This window comes from Rhinopithecus bieti, unplaced genomic scaffold (genome assembly GCF_001698545.2).
Source record: "Rhinopithecus bieti isolate Rb0 unplaced genomic scaffold, ASM169854v2 scaffold_2409, whole genome shotgun sequence".
Taxonomy (NCBI): Eukaryota; Metazoa; Chordata; class Mammalia; order Primates; family Cercopithecidae; genus Rhinopithecus; species Rhinopithecus bieti.
In genome coordinates, this window is record NW_016803686.1 from 423,726 (window position 1) to 435,246 (window position 11,521).

General features: G+C 39.9%; 1 protein-coding gene across 1 annotated transcript in view; it reads left to right on the top strand.

Moving 5' to 3' along the window:
* The window catches only part of IPO11 (importin 11), a 233,060-nt gene that overhangs the window by 42,584 nt on the left and 178,955 nt on the right, over positions 1 to 11,521 (top strand). Inside the window, exons 5-6 of the mRNA XM_017850710.1 lie at positions 1,347 to 1,419; positions 3,482 to 3,685. Coding sequence (XP_017706199.1) covers positions 1,347 to 1,419; positions 3,482 to 3,685 — 277 coding nt within the window. The remainder of the gene's footprint in view (positions 1 to 1,346; positions 1,420 to 3,481; positions 3,686 to 11,521) is intronic.

The window sequence follows — 11,521 nt, forward strand, 5'->3', positions numbered from 1 at the left end:
TCTTGCTCTGTTGCCCAGGCTGGAATGCAGTGGCACAATCATAACTCACTGCAGCCTCCACCTCCTGGGCTCAAGAAAGCCTCCTATCTCAGCCTCCTGATCCTGAGTACCTCAGTCTACAGGTGTATACCGCCATGTTCTGCTAATTTTTTTTAGTTTTAATTTTTTGTAGAAATGAGATCTTGCTATGTTGCCCAGGCTTATCTTGAACTCTTGGCCCCAAGCAGTTCTTCTATCTCAGCTTCCCATAGGATTGGGATTACAGGCATGAGCCACCATGGCTGGCGCTTTACTTTCTCTAGTTAATGCCAGAACCTTGTAGTAATATGTTAATTCTGTCTAATCCCTTTTGTTTTTAATGCTGTTGTTGTTGTGTGCTTTAATTTAATTTAATTTAATTAATTTAATTCTGATACCCAGAATGGAAAACCTTAAAATGAGGCATTAAAATCTAATGTACATTTACTATTCAAAAAAATATTTAAGAGACAAGGTTTTGTTCTGTTGCCCAGGCTGGAGTGCAGTGGTGCAATCATATCTCACTGCAGCCTTGACCTCTTGGGCTCGAGCCATCCTTCTGCATTGGCCTCCCCAAAGTGCTGGTATTACAGGCCTGAGCCACTGTGCCTGGCCTTCATTTTAAAATTAACAACACATTCATACGTATGTATTCAGTCTTATACAGTAGTGTTCTCCTTTTCCTGTCCAGTACCTTTCTGTTTTCCCTTCTCATATGCAGTCAAAATTATTAGTATTGTGTTTATTCTTTTTGGAGATGTTTAAATGAAAGGTTTAAGCTAGTTGATTTTCTCATAAGTCGCCCGTCCCAAATATTCTCTGATTCTGAATCTCTTGCCCCATAGAATAATCTCACACAGATTTTATGAAAGAAGCCGATGAAGTGACAATATTTACTTGCATAGATTTTTTTTTTAGCCATCTATTTTTTTTTGTAGGCTACTATTTTTACATCAATAAAAGTGAACATCATATATATTAATTATTTGGATTTGTCTTATTTACTCTTGCTTACTGTGTAATGCTTCCCATTTATTCAATTGTGAAGGAATTTTATGCTTCCAACTTACCTGATGTGTCATTGTACGAGTAATAGAAATAATCTTGTTCATTTCCCAAAACCAATCAGGGACAGTTGTTTACAAGACTTTTTATTGTTAAAGTTCATAGTAGTGCTGATATACAAGTAATGGAAATAATCCTTTTCATTTACAAAAACCAATCAGAGACACATGTTTGAAAGACTTTTATTATTAAAATTTACAGTAATGCTTACCTACATTTTTTATTAGGTGGCATTCTTTTGCATAATCAATTTTTTTTTACAGTGCTCTGTCAGAGGAGGAGAAAACTACACTGCGTGCAGGGCTCATCACCAACTTCAATGAACCAATAAACCAGGTTAGTGAGAAAATGAATGCTAATTTTCTTTTAATTTGTTCTGCTTTTCCAAACTAATTTTATATTCTGGCATTAAAATGAAAATAAATAAAATATCACTATTGCACTATTTTGTTTGTGATGTTTTCCTTTTTTTACATTTTGAGATCTGTTTGTAGCTTTGAGTAGTTTTGATTAGATTTGGTTATTAATTATTTAAAGCCCAGAAGTCATTTTAAGGTATATTTGTATACTTTTCAACTTTCTCATTTTATGAGCCTGTATTTAAAGCAAATCTCTCTATATAGTCATGTGATGCCTAGTATTGTTTTGGGCAACAGTGGACTACATATATAATCGTGGTCCCATAGGATTATAATGGAACTGAAAAGTTGTTCTCACCCATTGACATCATAGCTGTCCTAATACTGTAGTGCAGCGTATTACTCATTAATTGGTGGTGATGTTGGTGTAAACAAACCTATCGTTCTGCTGCTAGTCTTACAAAAGTATAGCACATAAGATTATTATACATTCTGTGATATTCACACATTCACACAAATGTGCCTAATGACACATTTCTCAGAATATATCTCTGTTGTTAAGTGATACATGGCTATATTTGTAGTCTTACTGCATAAGAATTAATTTTAATGATTATAATTTTTAGATTTTCTTCCCCCCTCCCCTTATTTTTTTATTTTTTTAGACAGAGTCTTGCTCTGTTGTTCAGGCTGGAGTGCAGTGGTGCAATCTCAGGTCACTGCAAGCTCCACCTCCCGGGTTCACGCCATTGTCCTGCCTCAGCCTCCTGAGTAGCTGGGACTACAGGCGCTTGCCACCACGCCTGGCTAGTTTTTTGTATTTTTAGTGGAGACATGGTTTCACCGTGTTAGCCAGGATGGTCTCGATCTCCTGACTGCATGATCCGTCCGCCTCGACCACCCAAAGTGCTGGGAATATAGGCGTGAACCACTGTGCCCGGCCAGTCCCCACCACTTTTTAAAAAAAAACCTACAGAATGGCTTTAGGTTTTTTTCTATTGGTTGCATCTATCACATTTTCAGTTCCTACTATTCTGTGGCAGCTAGATAGTAAATTATGTACAGTTTTATCTTTTTTTTATATATTGAGGTTTTTCTTCTAAGAATAAAATAAGTTTTGCTTATAGGTACAATAATTCTTAAGTTTTCTCGAGATAATACTTGATTATGCTTGCTTTTTTAAATTGAGCTATTAAAGCACAATTGTATTTGGCAATATTTCCAATACAATTTTATTTTGACCTGTTTAAATGATCTCAGTTCTTTACTCTTTCTTGACAAAGGAGCTAAAGGATAATGGAGAAAAACAGAGTTACCTTTAATGGGGCAGGAGGTGATTAGGGAGGGGTTTGTGTTACTGAGCGATGAACAACTGCCTAATTGTTCTTTCAGCTAGCATTTGGGAAACAACGGTGTGTAGAAATATCATTATTTAAATGCCCAGTATTTGATGTTTCTTTCTACTTTTAGGTCAGGATTCTTAAACTTTGTGGTCACAGGATCTCATTTTACTGCTAAAATGGAAGACCTAAAAGAGTTATATCTGTTGATATTTACTGTGTTATAAATTAAAACTGAGAAACTTAAAAATATTAGTGTAAAGAATTATGTCATACTTGTCAACATAGCAGTTTTGGAAATGAGCAATAGTAGCTGTTTCCCAAACAATAAAAATTTAGTGAGAAAGGTGGCATTGGCATGCATTTTTAGGGTCTGGCTATTTAAAGGAAGACATCTAGGTTTTCATATCTGCTTCTTCATTTACTCTGTTGTGATACATGATAGACGTTATATGAAGAAAACTTTGTTTCACACTGACAGGTAATTGGGTAAAGGAGGACCTCATAGGTCCCAGAAAGTGTCCTAGCTCTACCAGGGGTCCATGGGCCACACTTTGAGAACCACTGTTTAAGCAGTCATTCAGTGAAATTTGTTTATTTTTATCAAATGTATAATTAACAAGGTGATTTTTCACCGAGAATGCATTCCTTATCTATTGCCTTGATTCCATTTGTTTATTTCTCATTTTTTCCTTTTAGATTGCAACTCAGATTGCAGTGCTGATTGCAAAAGTTGCTAGATTGGATTGTCCCAGACAGTGGCCTGAACTAATTCCCACTCTTATAGAGTCTGTTAAAGTCCAGGATGATCTTCGACAGCACAGAGCATTACTTACCTTCTATCATGTTACCAAGACACTGGCATCTAAACGACTTGCTGCTGATAGAAAACTATTTTATGATGTAAGTGATTTCACATAGTTAAATTTGATTATGAAAATTGTGCGGCCAGGTGTGGTGGCTCACGCCTGTAATCTCAGCACTTTGGGAGACCAAGGCGGGTGGATCACGAGGTCAGGAGTTCAAGATCAGCCTGGCCAACATGTTGAAACCCTGTCTCTACTAAAAACTACAAAGATTAGCCGGGCGTGGTGGCACGCGCCTGTGGTTCCGGCTACTTGGGAGGCTGAGGCAGAAGGATTGCTTGAACCCGGGAGGTGGAGGTTGCAATGAGCCGCGATTGTGTCACTGTACTCCAGCCTGGGCGACAGGGCAAGACTTCTCATTTCACTCATTTCTCATATCACTGCTGGGCAGTGATATGAATAAAAAGATCACTTAGTTGCCAGTGAGGAGTATTGGTTGTTGAATACAGTCTTAAGGAGATCAGTTTGAGGTAAAGGAAGTACTTCAGATGAGATGATACATCTCTTAAATGAAGCTGTGGTAAAGAGAACAATTAGGTGGGCATAGAGTTGACATTTAGGAGTAGAATTGATACGTCTGGGTAATCGAAGGATGTAGGGCAGATATAGGAAGGAGTTTGACATAAGTATGGGATGACAGCCATTTATCAGGTTTTTTGCACCTTTTGTTTTTGGTTTTGGGTTCGTGTGTGTGTGTGTGTGTGTGTTTTTTGAGACAGGGTTTTGTTCTGTCACCCAGGGTGTAGTGCAGTGGCATGATGGCTCACTACAGGCTTGACCTCCTTGGCTCAAACCATCCTCCTACCTTAGCCTCACGAGTAGCTAGGACTACAGGTACACGCCACCACGCCCAGATGGTTTTTTTATTTTTTGTAGAGATGAAGTCTCACTGTGTTACCCATGCTTTGAAATATTTTTAACAGTGTTCTTTGTTACCTTTTGTAATTGTAGAGAAATTAAAGGTATATAATTTTAAGTCTTATTGTATGGTCACATGATAGGGCTTAAGAAACTATTTCAGGTGGGTTCTGAATCATACTGCCCTCCAAAAAAGAAGAGGGTGACATAGTGTTTTGTAGAAAGATTTTTCTTTTGTCTTTCTTTTTCTCCTCTAAATGTACTTTAAATATTGCTCATGCTTTTCCCTAAATTGGCAGGCTTTTCCTTGGGAGCTTCCAAAGTTCCTTTTACTTCTGAATTTAGCATGTGGTCTTAAGCAGCTTTTCCCAGACCTCCGTCTGACTTTTGCGCTGGTCTCTATTTCACCGTCCATGATTAGAGATGCTTCATTCTTTTTTTTTTTTTTTTTTTTTTTTTTTTGAGACGGAGTCTCGCTCTGTCGCCCAGGCTGGAGTGCTATGGCCGGATCTCAGCTCACTGCAAGCTCCACCTCCCGGGTTCACGCCATTCTCCTGTCTCAGCCTCCCGGGTAGCTGGGACTACAGGCGCCGCCACGTCGCCCGGCTAGTTTTTTTTATTTTTTTAGTAGAGACGGGGTTTCACCGTGTTAGCCAGGATGGTCTCGATCTCCTGACCTCGTGATCCGCCCATCTCGGCCTCCCAAAGTGCTGGGATTACAGGCTTGAGCCACCGCGCCCGGCCGAGATGCTTCATTCTTAAAGAAGGAGATAGCCTAGTCCTATAATGTGGAAAGGAATCAATGAAGAGTATGCAGCACGTAGAAGAGAAGGGATCTAATGGAAGGAGCCAAGTAGAGAGAGTTCTAGAAGAAAATACTTGTCCTAGTCTTTTTATGTTGCCTTTATTCCTTCACAAAAAATTGGCCAACTTTTTGTTCCTGAGGACTCTTATTTTGTCTTGGACTCACAGTGTAGAGCCTCTTCTTTGAGAATGGACTAGGGAAGAGGGTGGGAAGAGCAGTGTATAACCTTGAGCTGTCTTCCATGCCAAAAACATTCATTTTCAGTCTGTTACACACAGACTGAGAGGTTTCTGAACCACACCTTTGGAATCCTCACTTTGAGGATACGGCTTGGCGATTTGCACTTTTAACAAGCTCCCCATAGGATTTTTATATACACCAAAGTTTACATCAGACCACATTGTGTCCTTTCCATTTTTAACTCAATGGGTTTAAATAGCCAGTCTTATGTTCATCCGAGGATATTGTGTGTAAGAGAAATTATTTTTGATAGTTTAAGGTTGCTTTTTAAATCCTTTTCACTTTTGCTTGATTTCTAACGAGGACTAAGTAAATGGACAGTTGACTTACTCAAGTCTTTCTATGAAATTGTTTTTCCTTTTCCTCTGTCCTATCCTCACCTCAAACCCTGCACTTCTAGGACTTACTTTTGTGTTAGGGAGAGTCTCAAAATCAATTGTCTAGAAGATTCTTGGTTACAGTTACCTGTTATTAAAGGCTACCAGTCTATAGAAGTTTTAATTCCTATTTCAACTTTATCAAAATTTACTCTCCTAATACGTTGCCTTACAGGTACAGTTTATATTTAGTTGAGGCAATCTCCACAGATTATAGAGATAACCAGGGCCTTAAGCTGGATAGCTTGTGTGAGTTAGCTTCTTGCTTGTTTTTTTTTTTTTTTTTTTTTTTTTGTAGTATGAGACTAGTTCTTCTACATATAGAAAGAAGTATATGCTTAATTAGCATCTTGTAGTTGCTTTCAATATAGTAGTCACATTGTACTGAATTGTAATTGCTGACTTACTTTTCTCAGATTCACTACATTGTAGTTTTTATTCCTGTTACCCTACTGCATAGTCTAAAAGAGTACACATAATGATTGATGCTCAATAGCTGTTAAGTGAATGAACAATAGAATAGGAGACTTCTTAGATGCCTGCTGGATTTCAGAGTGATATAGTGCCAAACTTCAAAAAGCAGGGTTTTGGAGAGATTAGTCAAAGCTAAAAATACCTGGAAAAAATTCAGATTAGCACTTTTTATTTTGGAATGGTGCAGCTGAACCTGGAGATAGGGACTATAGTAGGGACTGGGAAGGGTATCCTGTCTGACGCAGTTGAGGTACAAGATGTGTAGTTAATTGAAGGTAGCATATATGGGAAGACATTACTATAAAAAGCAATTTTGCTAGTTAATACAGCTGTGCCTATTATTTTGGTAATCCGAAGCATGGAAAATCTTCCTTTTAATAATAAAGGAAGATGCCAAGATGGTCCTCAAGTACCAAATTAGTTTCCTACATAAAAAAATGTAAGGGTCAGGCTCATGCCTGTAATCCCAGCACTTTAGGAGGCTGTGGCGGGCACATCACCTGAGGTTGGGAGTTCGAGGCCAGCCTGGGCAAAATGGTGAAACCCCGTCTCTACTAAAAATAAAAAAACTTAGCCGGGCATGGTGGTGCACGCCTGTAATCCCAGCTACTCAGGAGGCTGAGGCAGGAGAATCACTTGAACCCAGGTGGTGGAAGCTGCAGTGAGCCGAGATTGCACCACTACACTCCAGCCTAGACGACAGAGAGAGACTGTCTCAAAAGGAAAAAAAAAAATAGTAAGCTCATGGTTGAGCTGGTTGCTATAGCAAAGTGTAGTGCACAGGGTACACTTAAAATGGCTACCTGCGGCTCAGTGTGTCTCAACAATTGTTATACCCTTTCCTCCTCTTTGTTAAAATAAGCTCTTTTGAGGGGTGACAAATTACAAAATCAGCAGTTGAGAGCAAATTGTTTTGCAGTAACAAAATTGAGCTTGATTTGACACAAAAAGGAATCCTTTTTTTTTTTTTTTTTGAGAGAGAGGGTCTCTGTCTTGGCTCACTACAACCTTTGCCTCCTAGCTTCAAGCAGTTCTTGTTCCTTAGCCTCCTGAGTAGCTAAGATTACAAACATACACCACCATGGCCAGCTAATTTTTGTATTTTTAGTAGAGACAGGGTTTTGTCATGTTGCCCAGGTTGGCCTCAAACTCCTAGCCTCAAGCGATCCATCTGTCTCAGCCTCCCAAAGTGCTGGGATTACAGGCATGAGCCACTGTGCCCGGCCAGGAATTCATTTTCTGTTTTTTTGAGACAGTGTCTCGCTCTGTTGCCCAGACTGGAATGCACTGGCACGATCTTGGCTCACTGCAACCTCCACCTCCCAGGTTCAGCCCCCCTAGTAGCTGGGTTTACAGGTGCATGCCACCATGCCCAGCTAATTTTTGTATTTTTAGTAGAGATGGGGTTTCACCATGCTGGCCAGGCTGGTCTCCAACTCCTGACCTCAGATGATCCACCCACCTCCGCCTCCCAAAATGCTGGGATTACGGGCATGAGCCACTATGCCTGGCCAGGAATTCATTTTCTATAAAACAGTATGCCTTTCCATATAAACCTAAATATAGTAAAATGGACATTAACCACAGTTAAAATCCAAAGTCTCTAAAAATAGGGAAATTTAAGGTACAGGTAGCAATTGTAATTAAGTTGTGAGTATGTTAATAATGTCCCCAAATCACGATGTGTAACCCACAAAAGTATATGCTACATAGCGAGTGGCACAAACATAGGTGTCTACAACCTTGACCTCCTAGGCTCAAGCAATCCTCCCACCTCAGCCTCTGAACTAGCTGGGACCACAGGTGCCTATGACCATGCCCGACCTGGATATTAGGGATTAATCTTAAGTTTTTACTTCTGTCTAACAGTCACTCAACAGTTATTGAATGCCTGCTCTGTACAAGAGATATGTACAATATTGTGGGAGACAGAAGACAGAATTAGTAGTCTCTTTATTTTTTTTTTTTTTTTTTTTGAGACGGAGTCTCGCTCTGTCCCCAGGCTGGAGTGCAGTGGCCGGATCTCAGGTCACTGCAAGCTCCGCCTCCCAGGTTTACACCATTCTCCTGCCTCAGCCTCCCAAGTAGCTGGGACTACAGGCACCCGCCACCTCGCCCAGCTAGTTTTTTGTATTTTTTATTTAGTAGAGACAGAGTTTCACCAGTTAGGCAGGTATGGTCTCGATCTCATGACCTCGTGATCCACCCGTCCGCCTCCAAAGTGCTGGGAATTGAGCCACCACGCCCGGCCAGAATTAGTAGTCTCTTTGACAGTTCATGTGAAAGAACACATGAACTTTGGAAAGCTGAGGTGGGAGGATCCTTGGGGCCAGGAGTTTGAGACCAGTCTAGGCAACATAGTGAGATCCTACCTCTAAAAAAATTTTAAAAAATTAGGCATGGTGGTGTATGTACGTCATCCTGGTTGCTTGGGAGGCTGAGGCCGGAGGATTACTTAGGCCTAGGAGTTTGAGGCTGTAGTGAGATATGATTGTGCTAGCCTATAAGACAGAGTTGGACCACGTGTCTAAAACATAATAATAATAGTGTTCCTGCTCAACAGCACTTGAATTATTTGGATGATAAGGGTAAAAGAATGCTGTGTGGCAAGGCAAAGTCAAGTTACAATACTTCAGAAGGTCGTCATGATGAATTATTATATTTTCTGAACAAAGGAGAACTGCATAGCTGCTTTGAGATGGGTTGGTTAGTGTAAGATCACTCACCCTCATAGCAGAGACTTGCAGACTTACTCCTTGTAAACTTAAGACTTCATGATGTGGTTCTTAGGGGAAATGTCCAAATAAATTGAAATTACGAAAGCTAAATTTGAGAATGCCAAGGCGCCACTTACATGATGTAGCTCCAGCCTTTAAGATATTTATAGTGCAGTAAAATTTATTTAAAAGATAAATGCCTTTGTGAGCAAGTCATCAAATAGGTTTAATAGATCTTATTTTCACTTTTGTTGATTTTAATTGTACATTAAATGCCATGTTGATTCTGTTTCTTATCTCTTGCTCTGTATAATTTTATAGTGGCTTTTTTTCCCCCCTGAGGTTTGAGTCTTGCTCTTTCGCCCAGGTTGGAATGCAGTGGTGCGATCTCAGCTCACTGCAACTTCTGCCTCCCAGGTTTAAATGGTTGTCCTGCCTCAGCCTCCTGAATATCTGGGATTACAGGTGCATGCCGCTATGCCTGGCTAATTTTTGTACTTTTAGTAGAGACAGGGTTTTGCCGTGTTGGCCAGGCTGGTCTCAAACTTCTGACCTCAAATGATCTGCCCACCTTGACCTCCCAAAGTGTTGGGATTTTAGGCATGAGCCACTGTGCCCGGCCTATATTGGCTTTTTAAGTACATTATTTAAAAAGTGACTCTTAAAGGGTCATTTGTGCTGTGAACCTGTGTGGGGATTTGAGCCTGTGCATGTGTGTGTCTCGGCTTATATTAATACCAAGGTTAAAAAGAACTTTTTGGTGGAAAGTTACTTTAGTGGAGGAGAGACTCAGGGTGACAGACTTGGTTCAAAAGAACAGAGCTGTGCACTGAACAGAAGAGATTTTGAGTATAGCATGGTGCGTATTCTTCCTGTATTGATTCATAAAGCCTCTTGTCTGAGTCCTAGTTAAGGGCCTGGAATAAGAATGAAAATTCCAAAACTATCCCCCAAATATCTATAAGTTGCTTTTGAAACAGTACTGATTTATACCTTACCCATCTGTCTATTTATCTGACAAATATTTGGATTCTTACTCTATGCAATCACTTTACGGGATGCCTGAGATACAACTGTGGAAAGATAGGGGCCCACCCAGGGAGGAGAGTAGTTTTACTTTTTTTTGTTCCTCCTGCTTACTGAGTTGATATTTTGGATACATGAGAACAGTGTGTAGGCATTAAGTGGCTGAAGAGAGGCTTAAGGCTGTTGCCAGGATAAGAGACTTAGGGAACTGAAAGATGGGCCACAGCGTCCCTCCTGGGCCTGAGCTATATCACTGGCAGGTTTGAAAACAAAATGAAAATTAGATTTTACTTTAAAAAGCATGTAAGTAACAAATACTATAGGTCTTTAGGAATGTCCTTCATTGACAGTGAATAAATAAATATTAGTTGAGGCTGGGTGCGGTTACTCATGCCTGTAATCCCAGCACTTTGGGAGGCTGAGGCAGGTGGATCATAAGGTCAGGGGTTCGAGACTAGCCTGGCTAACATGGTGAAACCCCATCTCTACTAAAAGTACAAAAAATAGCTGGGTGTGGTGACGGGTACCTGTAATCCCAGCTACTTGGGAGGTTGAGGCAGGAGAATTGTTTGAACCTGTGAAGCGGAGGTTGCAGTGAGCCGAGATTGTGCCATTCGTCTCAATAAATAAATCTGTCTAAATAAATAAATAAATAAATAAATATTAGTTGAGAGACATCAGCAGTTTGGCTGGAAATCGTTTTTGAGATAGATCTTGTACCTACCAAAGCTTCTGGCTTGATACATTTTGGTAATTTAATATATATATTTATGTCGTAGTTAAGTGGAAGCAAATTTATACTTAAGCCTTTTTTTTTTTTTTGAGGCTGAGTCTTGCTCTGTTGCCCAGGCTGGAGTGCAGTGGTGCAATCTCGGCTCACTGCAACCTCTGCCTCTCGGGTTCAGGCAATTCTTCTGCCTCAGCCTTCCAAGTAGCTGGGACTACTAGGCGCGCACCACCATGCCCAGCTGATTTTTTTATTTTTAGTAGAAACGGGGTTTTCACCATGTTAGCCAGGCTGGTCACGAACTCCTGACTTTGTGATCTGCCGTCCTCGGCCTCCCAAAGTGCTGGGATTATAGGCGTGAACCACTGTGCCTGGCCGACTTAAGCCTTTTTAACAAAAAAAAAAATTATTACTAAAATAACCTTTTAGTTATTAAGAATACAGGTGTTTTAAAATTGAAAATAAATTTTAAAACATGGAAAAGTAAACAAAAATATTAACTGCCATATAACTATTACCTAGATCTAATAGTCAACATTTTGCTGTTTTTGCTTTCTCACTTTTTTTGAGCTGTTTTAAAGGAATTTAAATATTTCATTTTTTTTACTAAATTCTTCAACATTTATCTATGAAAAGATAGATTTATTTT